Below are 21,951 nucleotides of genomic sequence, written 5' to 3'. Positions count from 1 at the left end.
AGTCTCCCTACTGAAACCATAGCGCTCTCCCCCCCAGACCTCAGTGTGTGTTCCCTACTTCTGCTTTTCATATGAGAGAGTCAGCTCCACTTGGAAAGGAAGCATCCATTCCTACACCACAGGGGCTGACGGGTTAGCCAGTCCAGAGAAACCAACGTTCTCGATTCCTCTCCCCCCGTTTTTTCTTTTGATTAGACTAATCCTGAAAAGGAGGGGGGCACGGGGGAGTAATCTGGCAGCCAGCTGATCTCTGCTTTGGTATTCTGCGCTCTGAGAGCCGAGGAAGAAGGAAGCAGAACTCTTGTCCTGTCTCAGATAGAGGAAGCTGAGAGAGAACTCGACTCGTGAGAGGTTTCCGCACACAGCAGGAAGCTCTGAGGCTTTTGCGAAGAAAACATGAAGCTCGGCTTTGAGACCACGTGAAGCACTGCCTCTGAGAAAAACATCTGCGAGAGAGGAGGAGAGAAATAGGGAAGAGTGACTCACTTGTTTGGATTCGGACAGAAGGTGTTCCTGAGCGAAAGGTCCGAGATGTCTTGGCTGTCACCCGTACAGTGGGCCAAATGGACCTGGTCAGCCGTTAGAGGAGGAGGGGAGGACGACGGTGAGACGGATTCAGGGATGGACGACGAGCCCCTCATGGAAGAGGCGCAAGAAGCTCTGACAGGAGATCAGGAGGACGAAAGGTCTAATGGCTGCAGGCAAGTCTAGAACCTTCTGCCTTGAGGTTGGGATGTGCTGTTAGAACGGTGCTAAGTTTGGGTTTCAGGTTGCCTTTGAGAAATGAAGTGGGGGATATCTCATATCTGTTCTTAGACGCTCTTTAAGTCTTTCTCCTAAACCGTGATCGCATTCACACAGATCTAAGATGACTCTAGAAGGAAACCTTTGAAAAGATGCCCTCACCGCCACCTGTTTAAGTCAGATGAAGGCGCTAACTGTTGTGTATGCTTTGCAGACAGCCACGGCTTAACCGTCAGCCACATGGATCAAAGCATGTCAAAGATCACAAGCACTCGATGTTGATGTCTGTTGGTGCTCTAGTGAAAATACCTGTTACATGTGTTTGTTTAGCAAGTGTAGGTTTGTTTGTGGGTGTATTGGGGGGTTTCCTTAGGAAGTGTGTTTGGGTCAGTGTTCAGCTGTTAAGACTAATGTGTCCCTGCGCTCAGATAAAGATCAGAATGTTACTGTTCTCTTATCCCAACCCCCCGACTGTGACACGGCTAATTTCTTTGCTGTAGATGATAACACTGCCTTTACCTTCACTGTTTTCTTGAGTGAAAAAGAGAAAACATGTTTGGCCTAACCTAAAAATTGAAAAGTATTATTCAACTCCTCATGTATTATTCAATGTATTTTTTATAGTATATATTAACAATGTATTTTTATATATTATATATATATATTATATATATATTATTTTAATATTGTAATAATATTAGATACAGAATGAACATATTAAATATTTATTTTATTTATTATTTATTAAATGTAATTAATGTTATTTTTATAATAATGTGTTATATATATATACACCAAAATAAAAAGATAATGTGTTTTATATATATATATATATATATATATATATATCAAAAATTGTGAAAACAAACTGTTTATAATATATTACTTTATTTTATTCATATTTATTTCATAATATAAACTATCATAAGAGATGTTTATCTTCATAATTTCTTCCAATTTTTTCGCTATGTATACATTAGGACACATGTACGGTTTATTTGTCACGTTGCGCCGGTGTAGACACGGTCTTAGAAATTGTTTAACGTTTAGTTTGTGCATCATTTGGAGCTTTGCTTGCTCTAAGCTACGTTGTTGACATCCTGCGTTGTGGGAAAGCTGTCTGCTAACATTCCTTTCCTAAAGGACTCCTTTCTTGTCCTCACACCTCGAAGTCTGAGAGACACCGCAAATTAATCACTACACAAACCTGAACAATGGCCCAAAAGATTTGTAAGATCCTGTCTTTGAACGAGACTTGCAAATACACCCAAACATGTTGCTCTTGTCTTTGGAGCTAGCTGGGTCAAAACCAGAAGTATGGGTTGTGCCGGCAGGGATTCTTTGAAAACCACAATGATTTAATGTGTTGGGTTTGGGGTTGAGAAATAAGTGGTTGTTGGGTGGGAGGAACAACATTTTTCCAATATCTTATTCTTCCTTAAGGAATTATGAACCCAACAATTCTATTGCTGTTTAAGCACCCTCATGTCGTCCCTCAAAAATCCTTCCTCGTTTTTGTTTTTGGTAAACCGTTTCTTTAAATCGAAATTTAATTTGTGTTTTTGGGAAGCTTTGTGGCCTTGTTTGCTGATCTAGTAGCGATTACTTCTCTAACAGTAGCAGGGGACGGCAGGTGGCCAGTGCAACAGGACTGGGCAGTTCTCCCAGAAGAGAGGGACAGAATTTACACAAACACACACATGATTCACAATTCTCCCCTTTCAGATCAAGCCCAAGGCCTTTATGCTCCGCTGTGTGTGTGTTCATCTAGAAAGCTCTCCAAACCAGCACAACAGACACATACATTAAAGAAATAGTTCACCCAACCTTAGAAATTATGTCATCATTTATAAACCCTCATTCAAAACCTGTACATGACTCTTTCATCTGTGTAACACAAAAGAAGATCATTCGAGAAATGTCTTAATGGTTTGGTGTCCATACAATTGATGTCAATGGGGATCAATGTTTTCTTTTGTGTTCTGCAGAAGACAGAAAGTCGTACAGGTTTAAAATGACATAAGGATGAACATTGAGCCATGCAAACGAAATGCGTTATTAAATATCTATATTAAATTAAATAATATGTCAGTTGATGCAAAAAGAAACCTTCAATCCTAAATCACGTGAAATGCCTTTTTTTATCAGTGCAGTACACATTTTAGAACTGTGCTGTTACCAACGACACTGATTTTCTTCCTGTCCCATCAGTTCGGATTCAGAGGGTCAGTTTGAGACGCCTGAGGCTGAGACGCCCGTCCATCAACTACTTAAAGAACCACCACCACTGGATCAACCAATCACAGAGACAGGTAAAAAACCTAGCTTAGCTCAAAACAGCTGAAAGGCAAATAAAAAACAGTAGTGTCAGAGATGCCACAGAGCACCTGTCGCAACACGCGCCTCTCTTCCTCACATAAGATACAAGGTTGCCATAGCAACAAGAGGAGAGTATCTCTCTAAAGGATGCGTTGATATATGTATGCGTGGTTTATGTCTGATCTTTTTAATCTTTTTTTCATTTTGTTTGTTGATTATTGCAGCAGTAGTGTTGGGAAATTGTGATTCATTTCAGTGAATCACTTTGTTTGGAATTTGAATAGTTTGTGTCACAGAAAATAGAATAGAAACCTGAGTTACATCATATATTTTGTACCTCACATAGATGAGCAGTGATAAACAATATCTACCTGTTTCTTAAGTGTTTTTTGCAAAACACTTTAAGTTCTTTATATTTTCCTCTCTGCTATCATACACAAAAATCAGGGGAGTGCAGCCTATCACTTTAACTCAAAACAGCTGCTTCCTCTGCCTTTTAAGAATGTATCCACCCATTAAAACCTCATAAACGCTCTACAATCTGACTACTCGCTAGCATCAAGCTTATACACAACACATGGGTTGATATTATTTTTTCTGGTTGCAGTCTCTAGGTGAAGTACTGATTGTTTCTCCAGTTAGAAAGAGGTTCTGCATTAAAGAGATTTAATACGTTTTTTTCCCCAAAGGGTGAGGCAGTATTACATGTGTTTAATGGCATGGAGGCAGTTTTGAGGTTGGAAACTAGAGGTTTGGCTAAGGAGAGGCCCCTGACCCAGTGTGGGAACAGCACACAGCTTGGAATTCAGAGGTTTGGTGTGGAACAAAAGCATCTGCTCTTCTCTGAGCACGCTTATCAATAGACAAGGTCAAAGGCCTGCAGCGGAGAACGTCATGTGATTAATCCTTTTCCCTTTCTTTCTAAAACACATTTAAGTGCTAACTAGCATGCATGCTAACTCACTTCACCCTTTTAATATAACTTGATTGTTTTATGCAATGCATAAATTAAATTTTTAAGGTCTACGTGTCGTGGTTTGGATCGCTTACACAGACAGTAAAAGTATGTCTCCAGCTGAGAGCACAATGACCCTTGCGCTGTCTCACAGCTGAACACACAGGACCAACGGCAGCCGTCTGGTACACTTTTTAGAAGTCCTCATGTGTCCCATTCACCCCATGCATTGGCATGAAACTGAATTTGCGATAGTGTTTTCTTCCTCTCAAATCATGACACATCTAAGTAAACGGCTTCTAGGATGAGAAAAGGCGTAGGGTGGAACCTGATCTCAGTATTTTAGAATTGATTGAATTGTTGAAAGCATGGCCATTGGACAGTCAGTATCGTCCCGCCCTCATGCCGAGACATACGCCCAATTCACATACTATCCGTCTTAATTAGTATTCGAAATAGAATTAGTATGTCCCAAATAGTAGTATGCTGAAATGAGCATTCTTAAAGTACCCGGATGTTAGGGCTGTGCAATATTAAAGAAAAATGCGATATGCGATAGCATGTTGAATAATGCAATATTCGATATGTGATACAATATTTCTTTTTTATTTAAATCAATTTAAATGGCTTTAAAATATATTGAAAAAAAAAGTAAAAAATATTCTGATAGTGGCATTTTGTTCAACCATTGTGTAGTGTTAAAAAAATTTGAAACAGGAAGCTCTTTTGGACTAATTTTGGATCAGTGTTGTTTACATCATCCAAAGTGGTCTATACGTAACTTTTTGAATTTTTAAAATAATTCAGTTATTGCAAAATATTTTTACACATATTTGCGATATTTAGATCATTTCAATATATTGCGCAGCCCTACCGGATGGTCTACTGTTTCCGGTGAAAATTCGAAGTCCATGAACACTCAAATGGCTTATATTACCCACAACGAAATAGGAGAAAAATGTAAGCATAAAGTAAACATTACATAAGAAGTAATGCATGAATAATTACTTAAATGCAAAGAAGAGATGTATTTTGATGTTCATGACAGTAAGCGATCAGAGTGTCGTCTAGGCAACAATGGCCTGTTCTGTTTTGCGTTAGTATGTCCCAGAGCGTGCATACTGTTTTGCTACACAGCACGCTAAAATGCATATACTACTTTTCCATTAAAAACAGTACATACTTTTATGGCATAGTATAAGTAGGCGAATTGGGACACAGCAGAAGAGATGTCGAGAGGGGAGGGGAAGTTTTTGATGAAAGATTATGAGGGCACATAAATAAAAAAAGAATAATAACCTGCACGGATGAATAATTTATCATAAACTGCAATATTGCGTAAAAATGAACAGTTTTGATTTCACGGTGACTATAAATCCTGCCGTACACTGAATGTAATGATACATAAACAAACCCAGTTCGCTCATGCATGCTTTCATTTTTACAGATCTTGTGTGCATAATATATTGTGATGGTATAATGGTCGTTCCAAGGATGTTTTTCATTATTTTTATATTACATAATCAAAAACACTCTGGAATGTCTCCCCACAGGGTGGAGATTAAGCATTTGTGTTGGAATTGATGAGCTCACGCTGTCCAAAGCAACGCCTGCTCTGTTTCGATGAAATAAACATTGTCGAGCCATCACACTAACACCACAAAGAGGAAGCTCAAGTCACGGCCGCTAGCGCTGGTTGCATAACCAATCGCAGTAGATTTTCAGTCATTGCTGTGGCATGCTTTACAAACTGCAACTGTTTTTTACATGTACTATTTAATGCCTAAACCTGATATGTAGATATTCAAAGAATGCCTAGAAGATGTAAACTGCAAAATCAGCAATGCCTTATTTGTTGACCCAAGTTGAACCTACAACCTTCCAGTTATCAACTCAGATGATACTAACTACTGCTACAATGTTTATGGACTTCTATGCGCTATATTGTCTGACATTATGTAAGACAGACAGCAAAAGGATAGATAGTAAAAGAGAGATGGTGCATTCCATCTTTCTCCAAAAGTTCAGCCACTGCAGAACGAAGCTTATCGTGTTCATGAGTGAAGAGGAGGAGTCTTGACCTCTGTAAGTGATGACAGGGACGGTCAAAGAATCTTTCAAACTAGTGCTGATCATAGTGTTTGTGGTGTCCTTGACGGAAAGGGCTGACTGCCATCTCAGTGAAGAGTGAAGGACGATGAAGCAACGAAAGTGTGGAGAAAGTCATAAAGAGAAAGTTTGATTTTGGCAAGAGGTAAAGGAGATTGGACATGGACATGAGAGGGGACTCTGTGGAAGGTCTGTGGGTGGAATATTAGCATTACAATGCTGAAGTCTAGTTCCTCAAAACACTGGTTGAAAAAGCAGAAGTTTTTGTATTTAAAATAGAACTTGATCATAGATCCTAAATGTCGCTTTGCATGTAATGAACGAGATCTTCAGAACATTTAGTTGTTTCTTACCACACTACTACTTAAGACTTAGAAATAGATCTTAACTCTGAGAACCTCTCATCGTCTCTCCTGATCATTGGACATAATCTTAGATAAATATTTGAAGCGTGAATATTTTGAACAGATAACAAGCAACCCTATTCTAAGATGTCTCAATGTGAGGTCAGTGTGAAGTCATACTCATTTATAAATGTGCTATCTCTTGTCGCTTAGCAACAGGCTGTTGCATCTTAACTGGCGATGACTGTCAGCGGTTGAGCAGCAAGTCAATAAGAAGTATCTCAAAATGGCTGCTAGAAGTGTTTACATTATTTCACATGCAGATCCGTGATGGTTATACATAGTTGTGTTAGGAGTTTTCGCAATTGTGGGTCTTTCCAGTACATCCGAATTTAAAATCCTGCATCTCCCAGCCCACGATTGTGCTTGATAGTCACATAGGGGTGTTGAGTTTTTAATACATCTTGCAGACAGGAGAAATGCGACTATTGTTAAAGTGCACCCTGAGTGGAGCATTTCCTGCCTTTCCTGTCATAAGGAAGTCTGTCCTTCAAATATCCCCCGTAGCTTAAACAATAGAACATATGTGCTCTAGGAACATGTGAAAGGAAAAATGTAAACACATTGAAAGTACATGAACTTTTAGTATATGTGACCCAATCCGTGAAAACCCAGCTAAAGTCTTTTTTTGTGATTTAAAGGTCTAGTGTATGAAATTTAGTGGCATCTAGTGGTGAGGTTGTGAATTGCAACCAACGGCTCACTCCACCCCTTTCGAAGCACTAAAGTGGCTGACACAGGACTAAGATGTCGTCAAATTTTTGTTTCTTTGCCGAAGGAGATAACGTATTTACCAAACACGTTCTGTAGAGCAGTTTGTCCGTTTAGGGCTACTGTAGAAACAACATGGTGAATTCCATGCAAGGGAACCCGCAATGTATGTACAGTAGATAGAAATAACTCATTCTAAGGTAATAAAAACATAACGCTTCATTATGTAAGGTCTTTATACACCTCTGAAGATAAATATGATACTAAAGGATAAAAAATACAAAGGTGCAGTTAGTTATTTTCAAGTGTGCCTAGTAAGTACTGTATATTACAATTGTGTACGGTACATTTTTATAACCTTAAAAAATATATGTATTTACATAAAGTATAAGAGTATAAGATATTGCACTGAAATGTCTTGCACTTAACAGCTAGGATAGGTAATGGTGGATGTGCTAGCTGTTCAAGATTCATCTTTCATTCATCATTCAAATTTGTAACAAATTTTCTGTTGAATGAATTGTAGCTTGTCGCATATTGCCTCGGCTGGTGTTGACAAAACCTCTAAAAAACACGGATAGATATCTTTTCTAACGTGTTAGTCTGGTGTGGACACAGTTTAAGAACAACTATTAACTTCTATCTTCTTTTTCGTTCGGCAGAAAATTATTTAAGTCAGTTGACCTCCATCACCCGGAACCTGACCCTGGTCGAGAGCTTTCCTGAGGATGCACATGCCCCGGTTGCGTTCCAAACCAGTGTGGACCCCAGCCCGACACTAAAATTGAAGAACCAGACTTCCCCTCCCGTCATGGATGCAGACCAGCCCGATCCGTCAGAAACAGGACAGACAGATGACACGGAGCCCATCTGCAATGGTCACATCAAAGAAGCTTCCTCCAAACCACAGACTAAGTCCCTCAAGGCGAGACCTCCTTCACTCAAGGTGAAGGCCCCTCTTAATACTGTAGATCCCAATGAGGTAGACGACGAGCCGCCGATACTTCCAAAGGAAAGTTATAACTTCGATCCCAATCAGTTCACAGACACAGTCAATCCATTCGCCTCTGGAGGTTTTGAATTGCAGAACTCCCCCCCTGCCAACGGCAGTATTCCCAAATCTGAGTTTACAGACGAAATATCCGCACAACCGGTTAAAATGGAGTTACGACTTGATGATGGGGAAGCCAAGAAGCCCTCACCCAAGAAGCTTGGAAAGAAGACAAGCAGCAAGCTGACTGCACCGAAAAAGCAGCGACCAAAAGCTTCAGAGACATCATCAAAACAAAACCAGCCACTATCTGAAAGCACGGCCACTCAGAACGTTGATGATATTCCTATTCCTAAAAAATCCTACAACTTTGATCCAGATAAGTGGGATGATCCTAACTTTGATCCTTTTGGAGGGGGCAATAAAATGAGCAATCCGCCCACGCTCCCTGAGGAATCGTATCATTTTGACCCTGATAACTTTGATGACTCTGTTGATCCTTTCAAGCCATCGAAGAATTTAGGGGGCAATGACACGACTAAACCTGCGACTGAGACGAAAGCAGACAAATGCAAACCAGAAGGCACACCGGAGCAGAGGAAGAAAGTAGGACAGTCTATAAAGAAAAACAAAGACAGGATCATCACGTGAGTGGCAGTCGATCAGACGGGCAAAATGTGTGTTGATGTGTATTGTCATGTATCTGTGGCTTTATGTTGCATCTGTACCTTACCTTAACAATAATTACTCAATTTAACCCACTAACGCTGGTTTGATTTTGGCCTACACACACGTCATATGTACCTTTTTATTTTAATTATTTTTATTAATTATGGCAGCTTTATTTTTTAACATCGCAGCTCAACAACAAGGCCATTGCACATTGAGTCCGAACTTTGCGTCCAAAATTTCTGCACGATAAAAAATAAATACGACCTCACTTTGTGTCAATCACATTACACACTGCCGTCATAAATAAAATTCGGACTGGGTTCGATTTTATGCGTTTTTCGCATCCGTAGCAAACATTTTGAGAGACGTTTTGACAATTCAGAGACACCGTACAAACGAGCGCCAAATACGAAAAAAACATACGAAAATTTCGGACTGTATGTGCAAAGACCTTCAGTCTTTTATACTTTTGGGGCCTGTTTACATGCCAACTTTTTTGACGAAAAACAAAAATCTTTTTAAAATGCCAACTTTTAAAAACGGGTTTCAAATTGCACATGTTTAAAAATTTGAAAACCACAAAAACGTGAATCTGTGAAAATGATGTCATGCATATTGCGTATTCAGTCTGGGTTGCATGGTGTATCGGTGGTGCGGTAGCTTATCGCGATACTAAAGCTTCAAAATACCCGTGATGCCGCTCTGTTTTTTAAACGGTAGTATCGTAGAACCGTTGGCTAAGTAATGTTGCATATGCGCATTAACGTTCATTTGAACACTTACATCTGCAATTTGCGGTGTTTCTATTCTAAATGAATCTGTATTTTGAACGACTCTGACGAGATAATGATTCAGTGAGTCATTCATCAAGACACTTGCTTCGTTCTTGAATAAATCAATCATAACGAATTGGTCGAATGATTCACTGACTCGGTATAAAATTGCTGCTAGCTACTGGCCGTTTTAGTTTCACATTTAAAAGCAAGCCAACATTTCCCTTTATAAACATTGCAGTATATAAAATTTGTCGCACATTTGAATTAGTTCCCACATGAAAATGTTCTAGTGCACTTTAGTATTACTATAGTAAACCTTCCTAGTGTTTTTGAGTCTTACCATAGTAAATATTAAAGTTAGGGTAATTTTTCCCAGACACGTCCTGGCCAGGAATTCGGGTGCGTCCTCCTGAGGTCGCATTTGTCCATCAAATATGCCATTGAGGTTGATTATTTCGGGGGGGGTTCAGAAAAGCTACCTTTCAAGGTAAGAATGAAACTACAATGATTATATGTCTTAAGAGAAATAACCTCTGGAGGACACACCCGAAATCCTGGCCAGGATGTGTCCGGGAAAAATGGCACGTGGTCACCCTAATTAAAGTGCACTACAGTATTTGCTACAATTTATCCAGTTACTATAGTTTTTTTAATAAATTGTTGTCGTGTAAATTGTACTTTGCTGTCTATGTTTAATCAATTCCCACATCTTGCTTCTGTTAAATGATCCCATCCCATTCCCCCTCCAAACTTAACTCCTATTTGTGTGTGGCACTATAACCCCACCATGCTCCTCTCTTGCCTTCTACCTCTGTCATACTGTCCTCAGGACCACTGAGCAAGTGCAGTTTCTCTGTGTTTTATTGTAAGTATCCTCTCCTGCCCTCCTTTCCGGCACTCCTGCACTGTTAATTCTGTCACGTTGCATCTGAATTATCATCTGAGCTGTTGTACAAATAGTAAAAACAAACTAGGGCAGGAGCATGGTGTATTTATTTATTTATTATATTCTAACTGTCCAGCAGAGAGAATTGATTTAGTCTTTGGGCTGTTGGTTAGGACTTTCAGATTTAACCCAGATTTGATAATAGGGATCAATATACAGATGGTCTGTTTTCCAAACAAGAAACAAAAAGAGTTATGTAGGCTCTGTTTTTGAATGGTCTTACATTTATATTATGCAGTTTAATGCTTGTAGTGCATTCAAGTATACATGTGATCAGTTTGTGTTGTAGCCTACATCTAGAAAACAAGGTAGCTGTTTTCTTAGTTGAGAAAAATTAAGCTTATAGAGTTTCATTGGACACACATGCTGGCCCGCCGTTAACTTCTGGTCTGTGTTTGGTTATAATATAACTTCAATTTATTTTATATTTATTTTATATGAATTTATATTTTATTGTATATTAATTGTATTGAATTATATTAAAACTATTCAACAGTTATCGATTCTTTGCGGAGGTCTAAGTTTGGGTCACACAACCGTCTATTTACTAAATTGTCAGAAGAGAGAGTAAACAAAACATTTCAATTCCAATAAATTATTTTATCTGTTCGATGTTCTTGGTGCTCTATAACACTAATAGGGAGACAAAAAACCTCAGTGTTTCTTGTTTTGTATACTGATGTTGCAATAACACTCTCTGCAGGAACCCATGTAAAGTAAAGACATATGAGAACGAGACACAAGTCCTGGATGTCTGCCATCAGGTAAGATTTTAATATTGACCAACAATCTTGGTGAGCATGTGTGTATTTATGTGCACTTTTGTGTAAGTGACTGTCAAGTCTTTATGTTGATCTTATATACTATATATATTTCATCTTGAATGTCCCGAGTAATTGAGCAAACATTGTTATTTAACGAGTGTTATTTTTTTATAGAATATTTTGTTGTGTAGATCCCATGTTTTCAAGTCTCACTTGCGTACAAGTCTGAGTCTGAAGTCTCATATACTGCATAAAGATCCTCTAGGTTTGCTTTATTGTCAAATATTTTATGGTTACTGCAGTGACTCAGCAAACATCCTCTCTCTCTCTCCTATGGTCCCTCTATAATCAAACCCTCTTCACACACAGTATGCCTTACCCATACATACATCATTAAAGTGTCTCCAGGCCATCAGCCCTTTTTAAACCAGGTCTCATGTGCTGTCTTGTGTGCATTATTCATGTGTGTGTGTTTGTGGCATGTAAACTGAACCAGGTCACTGCGTGCTCATGTGCTTTTGTCCCAATGGGTTTAAGACTCTAGATGGAGTCTCACCATTTTTTATTTCACAATTGTGTATTTTTAACGTGATCAGCTTTGCCACTTATTGACCTGATCTTTTGTAAACAGTGTCTGCCATAAGTGGAAAATCTCTAGGGATGAACCATTGGAGTGTATTACAGTTATTAGAGTAAATGGCTTAACATCTGTGTTCTGATTCGCAGGAGAAAGACGTACAGGATGATCCTGCAGCTGAGCTGCCCCACCGTGTTCAGCATGCCACCGATGAGGAGAAGTTAGCATCCACTGTCATGGGCCAGAAGGACGATGTGGAGGACTTTTTAGAGTGCATCAAAACAACCAAATGTAGCAAGTCAGTGGGTAAGAGATCTCCATCAACTTTAGAAGTCAGATGCTCCTCCATTAAATAAAAGCAAACTGGTTTGTAAAGTTTGTTAAAGTTAATTTAAATTACATAAAAATATATTTAATGGTCAAGTGTATGAAATTTAGCACCATCTAGGGGCTCACTCCACCCTCCCTTTCGAAGCACTACGGTGGCTGACACAAGACTAAGATGTCGTCATATTTTTGCTTCTTTGCAGAAAGAGAAAACGTATTTACGAAACGCGTTCTTTAGAGCAGTTTGTCATTTTAGGGCTACTGTAGAAACAACATGGTGAATACCATGTAAGGGGACCCGCGGTGTATGTAGATAGAAATAGCTCGTTCTAAGGTAATAAAAACATAACGCTTCATTATGTAAGGTCTGCATACACCTCTGAACACATAGTTATGTATATTATATTGCATTTCTGTCAATAGAAACTAAAAATTACAGATTGGACCTTTAATGCAAAGTTGCAACTCAATTCGAAAGAATAATTTTCATTCACAAACTACAGGTTATTATTAGTAGTGTTCTTGTTACAGCTCAAATGCTCTACTTATACTACTGCAGTGTTTATTCTGGAATAATAAATCGATAATCTTTAGAGACCTGGCCAATCTGTCACTAATGAGGTTTAACAAACATTGTTCTGTTAGGACGGACAGTTCTGGGCATTGTGCACACACTGAACTATTAAGAATCACAGAAAGGCTCACCAAGGAAAATAACAGCGCTCTGTTCCGTTGGCAGAGAACACCGGCTGCAAATCTCATTTTAATTTGCCCAGTAAACAAACTTGCCCCCATTAGGTTTAAATGAGAGCCACCAGAGAGCAGCAGTTTGGCAGGACCTCATTCTCCATCACGTGTAGCGCAGGTTTTAGTGGCAGAGATGGGTGATTCTGTCACACATTACCCACGGTTATCATGTTTAGACAACGTGAAATGAAAGGTTTAATCCATCCGTGATTCATTGGCGCTAATCCCCGAACACACACAGAGGTCTCATGAAAACAAAAACTTCATTTTGTATCATTTATTCATCCACATGTCATGACCTATATATTCAAACCTATATGACTTTCTTGAGCAGACGCAAAAGAAGATATTTTGAAGAATGTCGGTAACCAAACAACACTAATTTCTCGAAATGTCTTCTTTTGTGTTCCACAGATGAAAGAGTCATACAGGTTTTGAATGACAGGGTGAATAAATAATGACAGAATTTTTATTTTCAGGTGAACTAGCCCTTTAGATCATGTCATGTTGTCTTACATGCATATAGAAGGCCTTAATTACTCATATTTGTTAAATCTACAACAGATTCAGAAGAAGTTAACCCTAAAACAAATCTCATTCCTGTTATAGTTGCTTGTGCTGCCCTCTACTGGCTATCTCATGAATTATAGCAAATAATCACTTTTTATAGGCTGTTTGTACCAAAAAACTATTCTGTCATTTTTACCGTTTAAGGCTTTAAATACATCACCGTCACTTACAATATCACATTCAAAATATTAAACACTTTTTTAAGAAAATCATTTGTTTTTAGTCTGAGTTACCTTGTAGATGTGGGATAGTTAATAAAGTCAATAATCATCTGTCTTTCTTTTTGATCAGATCTGCCGGTTGGTATAACAGACCAGTTTGATGAGAAGGACCTCTCCTCTCCGGTAAGTTATGATTGATACCTGTATAATAGTAATAATAATACAAATAATATTGATCATATCTATTAAATATAGGATGCTTAGATAGTATTACCATCAACAACACCTAACAGAGGTGTGATATCTTTGTCTGTAAGACATTCATCATTATATCCCATTAGGAGGATTAGTGATGTCCATACGCCATAATCTACCCAAGGACAAGGACAATCACATGAGCTAATAAATAGGTCAAAGTATCTTATAGCAAAATCTGTCGATATAATAAAAATATATGTATCACGTTTCTGCTATTAGGATGATGATATTATTATTTCATGTACTCTGGCATATGTAGGCTTTGTTGCTAGCATGTGATAAGTTCAACTATATCAATGAATCAACCATAAATCAATGAATCAACTATAAAAGGAATGGCCGCATATTAAATTAATATGATTAAATATGAAATTGCATATTAAATTATGATTCATATCGATAGAATACATGTGTGCTCTACAGAGTGAGGAGCTGTGTAAGAGTCGTCCTGTAAGTTCTTCAGACAGTGATGTTGTAAAGAAGAGTCCAGGGCTGGATTCATTTCCTCTCAGTGAGATGGACAAGGCAGCAGTGCTCACACTGATCAGAGAAGAGGTATAAAACAAACACATGACCTGTGTCTCATTATAGCAGATCCAGATACACTGTTCTGAGATCTGTCTGATTCAACGTGTCAACACCACAAACATGGGTTGTTTATAAATTTGTATTTGTTAGCATTAGTTAATTCATTATCTAACATAAACGAACAATAAACAAAACTTCTACAGCATTTATTAATCTCAGTTTGGGTTAATTTCAGCATTTAAGGCTAAAATACACTACAAGACTTTTGCTCAGATTTTGCCCAGATTTTCAGTCTGGACTTGTTGCAGAAAGTCTGTGCCAGTGTGTAGATTTGATCAGTTAGTGTGTTTCTATCTGAAACTTTCAAAAAGTCTGCAAGTGTATGATGTCTTGTTTAAAAAAAATCTGTTCATATTTTAAAAGTCTTGTAGTGTATTCCAATCATTTGTAATACATTTTTTAAATCAAATGTTGTAACTTTTAACATTAGTTACATTTACATTTAGTCATTTAGCAGACGCTTTTATCCAAAGCGACTTACAGAGAGTTCAGGGAGCAATAAGCGATATGTCATACAGGAGCAATAATACAATAGGTGCCAATACAAAGTTACTAGTTTCAACAAAAGCCAGACCACTACCTGTTGAGAGAAAGGTTTTTTTTTTCTTTTGTCTGTCAAGTAGTACGTTCACAGAAGAGATGGGTTTTAAGTAGTTTTTTTTAATGTTGTGAGATGTGGTTGACCGGACTGAGTTAGGAAGAATGTTCCACCAGGAAGGAGTTGTGAAGGAGAATGAGCGGGAAAGCGATTTACTGCCCTTATGAGAAGGCAATACAAGACGCCGCTCGTTTGCTGAACGCAGGGTTCTTGATGGGATGTAGGAGTGTAGGAGGGTGTGAAAGTATGCCGGTGCAGATCCAGTGATAGTCCTGTAGGCAAGCATTAGTGACTTGAATCTGATACGGGCTTCAACCGGTAGCCAGTGGAGAGAGATGAAAAGGGCCGTCACATGAGCCCTTCTGGGCTGTTGGAAGACGAGGCATGATGCTGCGTTCTGAACCAGCTGGAGTGGTTTGATAGCCTTTGCAGGAAGACCAGCAAGGAGAACATTGCAGTAGTCCAACCTTGAGATTACCAGGGCCTGGACAAGGAGTTGTGCCACATGCTCAGTGAGATAGGGTCTAACCTTTCTAATGTTGAATAAGGCATATCGGCATGACCGCGTTGTCTTTGCAGTGTGATCATTGAAGGACAGCTGTTCATCAAATATGACTCCGAGGTTCCTGACTGTTTTGGAAGGAGTGATTGTGGTATTGCCAAGTTGGATCGTGTTGCACCGTGGGGCGTGCCGGAAACACGAGTAGTTCTGTCTTGGCAGGGTTCAGCTGGAGGTGATGCTCTTTCATCCAGGCATAGATGTCTTCTAGGCAGGCTGTAATGCGAGCTGCTACAGTGGTATCGTCTGGGTGAAAAGAGATGTAAATCTGGGTGTCGTCAGCATAACAGTGATACGAGAAGCCGTGTGCCCGTATGATGGGTCCCAAGGATGTCGTGTAGATGGAAAAAAGCAGCGGTCCAGGCACCGATCCCTGAGGGACCCCAGTGATCATGTGGTGAGCGGTGGACAGCGAGCCCCTCCATGACACCCTGAAGGATCTGCCAGAGAGGTAGGATTTGAACCAGCGGAGAGGAGTGCCTGAGATTCCTAGAGATGACAGGGTTGCTAGCAGTATCTGGTGTCGAACGCTGCAGATTAGTCTAGCAGATTAATCCTGCTAGTAGCATGGTCTTGTAAACTAACGGTACTGTTTAACATGTTGACAAAATGTTTATATGCTCTCCTACTTGTAAGTCGCTTTGGATAAAAGCGTCTGCCAAATGAATAAATGTAAATGTAATGTAAATGTAAGTCTAGCAGATTCCGCCTTGGCTAGCCGCAGTGCTTCTGTGACCGATAGCAGTGCAGTCTCAGTGGAGTGATTTGTTTTGAAGCCAGACTGATTGTCATCCAGTAGTTTATTCTGGGATAGGTAGGAAGACACCTGGTTGAAAGCTGCCCTTTCAAGTGTTTTTGCAATAAATGGGAGGAGAGAGACAGGTCTGTAACTGTCGGTAGTAGAGGGGTTTCTTAAGTAGGGGTGTGACCTGGGCCTGTTTGAATGTGGATGGAAAAGTGCCGGTGAGCAGGGAGGTGTTGATGATGTGTGTGAGTGCAGGTGTGAGTGTGCTGGATATGGCCTGAAGGAGATGGGAGGGGATTGGGTCAAGGGTCAGGTGGTGGGGTGGCTGGAGAGAAGTCTGGTGACTTCAGTGTCAGTCAGTGGGGTGAAAGAGGAGAGTTCAATGTTTGAAGTGAGGGTAGTGTGTACCGAGGTCTGAGATGCTGAGAATTGTTTGCTGATGGATGAGTTAATGCACAATGAACTAACATGAATAATTGTATTGGCATTAACTAACATTAACAAAGATTAATAAATGCTGAACAACTATACTGTTCATTGCTAGTTCATGTTAGCCAACTAACATGACAACCGTATTGTAAACTGTTACATTGTACGTTTTTAATTGAATGAAAATAAAAAAGAATAGAATTTCGTGTTTTCCCTGAACTATTTGAAAATGTACACATTTTACAAAAGCATTGTTTTGTTTTTGTACCCCTAGATAATCACCAAAGAAATCGAAGCCAATGAGTGGAAAAGGAAATGTGAGGAAAGCAAACTTGAGGTCATTGAAATGAGGTATCTCATCCTTATCTGTAACCCGTCCCAGAATGCACCATGTTTCATTTAATGCCCTCAGAGTACAGACCTTGAAATAAATAAACAATTCTAACCGATCTCTCCACAGGAAAATAGTGGACGAGTATGAGAAGACAGTAGCTCAGATGATAGGTAAGAAGCCATGTTTGTTTTGCAGAATTGTTGAATGAAAGTTAACTACATGTCATGTTCATTAGTATCGTATTTCTCAAATACTTCAAAACTTAAATCTTTTCTTGTCTTTCAAAAGCGGAAGATGAGCAACGTAAGAACATTGGACATCAGAAGAGCGTCCAGCAGTTAACCCTGGAGAGGGATCAAGCCCTGGCCGACCTCAACTCTGTGGAGCGCTCGCTGTCCGACCTGTTCAGACGCTACGAAAATATGAAGACTGTCCTTGAGGGCTTTAAGAAGGTAACACGTCTGTTTCCAGTTGTCTTGAACAAATGTGCTTCATTGTTTACATATGTTCTGTGTTCCTGCTTTTGTCAGAATGAAGAAGTGCTGAAGAAATGCGCTCAGGAATACCTCACACGCGTGAGGCAGGAGGAACAGCGCTATCAGACGCTCAAAATACACGCTGAGGAGAAACTCGATAAGTAAGATCATCAGATAACATTTATTGTCATTTTTAATGAATGACATCAAATAAGAATACATTTCTCACAGTTTGATGTGATATTCTCTGTTATAACTCCAGAGCGAATGAAGAGATCACTCAGGTGCGGGCCAAGGCCACTGTGGAGAGCGTGGCACTGAACGCCAGCCTGAGAAAAGAGCAGATGAAGGCGGAGTCACTGGAGCGGGCACTCGAACAGAAGGTAACATCTCACACCTGCTGGATAACATCTGACACAACAATAGCGGCTTATAACAATAATCAATTATGGCTCACTTTTGCAAAAACAAAGTTATAAAATATCTACTTTTTTTTTAGAATCAGGAGATTGAAGAACTCTCCAAGATTTGCGATGAGCTCATAGCTAAGTTGGGCACAACAGACTGAGAGGATGTACTTATATTTTCCCCATATGCCTTGTCTGACCCAAACCCACTCTGGAAGAACTGCTTTCTTCATTTTTTGAGTCATTTTTCCATGGGTCTGGCTCAGCGACTGGAAGAAAAAACAAGATATGAGCTGAGGAATCAAATAAAACGGTCCAAACGTATTTTTACGGATTCAAAAGTACTGATGTCGGACTTTTTCCATATTGCCATAGTCCACTTTCGGGGGTTTAAAATATTTGAATGGCATGAGAGACAAACCACCCACATATCTGATTCTGATGACTGCTGTCATTTCTGTGCAGATGTGTGTATATTGAATATTGGGCTGTCAGGTGTCCATGTAAAGAAAGCGAAGTTTTTACTGTGGGAAAGAGGGTCAATGGTCTTGTTTATAGTTTACATGATCGCAGTGCTGCTACTTGTTACAGAGGGAGCAAATCATATTATTTGCAACTTTTAATTATAGATACAGCGTTTTGTTACATTACTTGCCTTGATTATAAATAGTACTGTAACCTGAATAACTGTTTCATTTTTTTAGAGATCATAATGCAGTTTTGAGAAAGACATTTTAGCATATTCAAAACTTCTATGCCGAGCATGCTTTCTCTTCACTGTCTGTTTGGGTTCCATTATCATATGATATAAAGAATTCATTTGGTTGCCTTTTCCCAAGTCATGAGGTCACAATTATTCTATCAAAAGCCACCTTAATAAAATACAGCACAAATGTCAAAACTAAGAGCACTTAAACTCCCTTTTATGAAATATTACATATTACTCAATTTGCTGATAGTCGATTGCAGGGAACCTGTCAGGGATCTTTGGATGCTGAAAAACTTCCAGAATGGACCGAAATGAAGATGAGAGTTGACAATCTTTTGCCAAACTTCCTGTGCCTAATGCTAAAGTGATGTGTGTCCTTTACATTTTTTACCCACAATTCCTGCTTTCTTATGCAATATTTTTCTCCCAAATGAAACCGCTGTCCGTGTGCCAAACCTCAAATTTAAAATGGTGAATTGTCACGCTATTGTGTAAGGAGCTTTTTGATGTTCATGACATTACTCACTGAAATTTGACCTGTGTATAGTTTTATGATGATAAGGTTGTTCTTTTATTGTGTTAGTGTTGTTTGTAAAGTGGAAGAGAGAGTGTTGCACAGAAATGCCATTGACTAATATATTTTGTGCAATAATGCATTCCCTAAATAAAAGTAATGATTAGCTTGATGTGTTATTACATTATACTTTATAGTTTTAATTAAAGTACACGTTTTGCTTAATATGTTTCTTTATGTATCTACCGTTTCACTAAAGGAATATCTCGCATATTGTCAGGGTGTTCCATAGCTAATCCTTTAAATGGGAAATCTGGCGACACTGGTATTAATAGGGATTTTCCTTGTGTTGAAGACAGACAGTTTACAAAACTCAACTATAACAACATTTCGAATTAATAAATGTTCGAATCAAGATGCACAAAGATAATAATTAGTCAAATGTTGATATGTGTTGATTAATGTGGATCTGTGTTTATTACACAGATCTGTTGCATGTGTTAAAATGATGTAATGCTTGGGTGATGGGTGCACACACTGTGGGATTATAGAGAGGTGCTCAAGAGTTTTAGATTAGACCTCCACATTGTCCCGAGGCTTCTCTCCTACAGTCTCCAACATGAAGACTGTCCTCGCTGTGCTGATTCTGTTTGCTGCTGTGCTACACAGTGAGTAACTATATAGTAAAGGATCCATACTTTTATTATAATTAACATACGTTTATTACAATTAACATAACTTTTCTATATGTCTATTTTGGTATGTAGTATAATTATTGGTATATTTCATCATTTTGTTAGTGTTGATATACTGTATGAAAAAATTTTGCAAATTTTTTATAAAAACAAAATATAATAAAATAATATAATATATGATGTATATTATGCAATAAAGCTAACATATTATTTGTATGTTTATCATAATAGCATTTATAAAATAGAATAATTATTAATAATAATAATAATTCTATTTTATAAATGCTATTATGATTGAAACACATATGTTGCGTCCTATAGCTACTGTATATCCTATGCAATTTTTTTGGTGAATTTTAACACTTCGCAATTAAATTTAACAACTACCTGCTGGACAAAAAGTGGATTCTATACAAATACCATTATGAACCATTTAGCTGTTTACCATTAAACCATTACAAAATGTCTTTAAGTAGTGTGTTTTGGGCCATATAATATTAGGAGTCAATGGTGTTCTGGTGCCCATCCACCAGATAACGTCCCACCAATGGAAACCAAACCATTATCAGACACCTACAGAGACCATTTAAACAGTATTAAAACCAATATCCCATTCTAACCTTTAAATTCATTAGAATTGCTCTGATGGCTTCTATTGTGTTTCTCAGCAGGGCGTGCTATGTTAAATACACGATATTGTGTTACTAAAAAGACTATTAAAAAGTACCCATATACATTTTGGAAGAGTTGGGCTCTTCGTTTTAATCTCAGATCAGATGTGTTGTCTTGTCCGGTGTGTGAAGGTGAGGGGTTGAAGTGTTACACCTGTGTGGCTCATAACCAGGAGGAGTGTCACCGGCAGGGCTCTACTGTATGTCCTGCGAACGCAGATGCCTGCTCCACAATCACGGGCGCACGTGAGTCCGCGCACATTTACACCTGCAGTTCGCTTGTTGGCCACAAGAGGAGGACATCAGTCTAAACCTGTGTTCCAAATTATTGTAGAATTTAAATATTTATCTACAACAACTAGTAATAAATAACAATGACATTTTATTGTTATAATCACCTATTAAGCAATTTAATTGTAACACATTTCACAAATACATGTAGCCTCTACCTTCTGCAGTGTTGAAGGGATGTATTTGACTTCATCTTTCCCTAAGAGATGTATCCCTCATGTGCGTTTTTTTTCCACCACAGACACAGTTTTGAAGTCATGCACTTACAAGTCCTTCTGTGACAAGTCGCACATGAGCAGTGGAGAGCTGGAATGCTGCTTCAGTGATGACTGTAACGGGCCCCATCGCTCACACAGTCACGGAGACCATAACGCTGCCATGGCCCTGAGCTCCAGCCCTGTCCCGCTGCTGGGGGTCCTGCTGGTTAGAGTAGCTCTCAGTTCACTGTAATTCACTCTCACATCTATAGTGATGTACATTATGAATAATCATCATGTGATGGATTTAACTTGTAACTCATAACTCATAGATGAGCTTTTATCTATGGCCTATGGCCTATTTATCTGTGTGCATGACTAATGTATGTTCAAATTAAAATATCAACATATTATAAGATTGCATAGACTATTATATTTTATTCGGGTAATGCGCATATGTATCTGCATACTTATCAATAAAGTACTGTAATAACTGACACATGATGTTAATTGTCGTCTGTTTTGCATTAGCAAATCTGTCTGTCTGCATATCTGCAAGTTTTGACTATCTGAATACGTGCCTGCCTGTCTGTCTGCCCGTGTGCCTCCCTGTCTGTCTGGCTGCTTATCTGACGTTTTGCTTAATATCTAAATATTTGCCCGTCTGTCTGTACCTCTCTGTCTGGATGTCTGGATTTCATTTATGA

At 38.8% G+C, this 21,951-nt stretch overlaps 1 protein-coding gene across 4 annotated transcripts in view; it reads left to right on the top strand.

Annotated features, from left to right (window-relative positions):
- The window catches only part of tacc1 (transforming, acidic coiled-coil containing protein 1), a 30,639-nt gene extending 8,898 nt beyond the window's left edge, over window positions 1-21,741 (top strand). The window contains exons 1-16 of one of the 4 annotated variants that reach the window (XM_057320898.1): window positions 76-701; window positions 2,956-3,056; window positions 7,905-8,880; window positions 10,511-10,546; window positions 11,331-11,391; window positions 12,118-12,274; window positions 13,904-13,956; window positions 14,455-14,586; window positions 17,225-17,301; window positions 17,411-17,454; window positions 17,573-17,736; window positions 17,815-17,921; window positions 18,023-18,143; window positions 18,260-20,058; window positions 20,889-21,002; window positions 21,289-21,741. In XM_057320898.1, the coding sequence (XP_057176881.1) occupies window positions 532-701; window positions 2,956-3,056; window positions 7,905-8,880; window positions 10,511-10,546; window positions 11,331-11,391; window positions 12,118-12,274; window positions 13,904-13,956; window positions 14,455-14,586; window positions 17,225-17,301; window positions 17,411-17,454; window positions 17,573-17,736; window positions 17,815-17,921; window positions 18,023-18,143; window positions 18,260-18,328 (2,268 nt within the window). In that variant the 5' untranslated portion in view covers window positions 76-531 and the 3' untranslated portion in view covers window positions 18,329-20,058; window positions 20,889-21,002; window positions 21,289-21,741. Of the gene's footprint in view, window positions 1-75; window positions 702-2,955; window positions 3,057-7,904; window positions 8,881-10,510; window positions 10,547-11,330; window positions 11,392-12,117; window positions 12,275-13,903; window positions 13,957-14,454; window positions 14,587-17,224; window positions 17,302-17,410; window positions 17,455-17,572; window positions 17,737-17,814; window positions 17,922-18,022; window positions 18,144-18,259; window positions 20,059-20,861; window positions 21,003-21,288 lie in introns of those variants that run through there. The other 3 variants (XM_057320899.1, XM_057320901.1, XM_057320900.1) reach the window with 3 other exon arrangements.
- Window positions 21,742-21,951: the final 210 nt, after the last annotated feature.

This window comes from Triplophysa rosa, linkage group LG22 (genome assembly GCF_024868665.1).
Source record: "Triplophysa rosa linkage group LG22, Trosa_1v2, whole genome shotgun sequence".
Taxonomy (NCBI): Eukaryota; Metazoa; Chordata; class Actinopteri; order Cypriniformes; family Nemacheilidae; genus Triplophysa; species Triplophysa rosa.
This window is presented reverse-complemented; position numbering and strand designations above follow the sequence as displayed.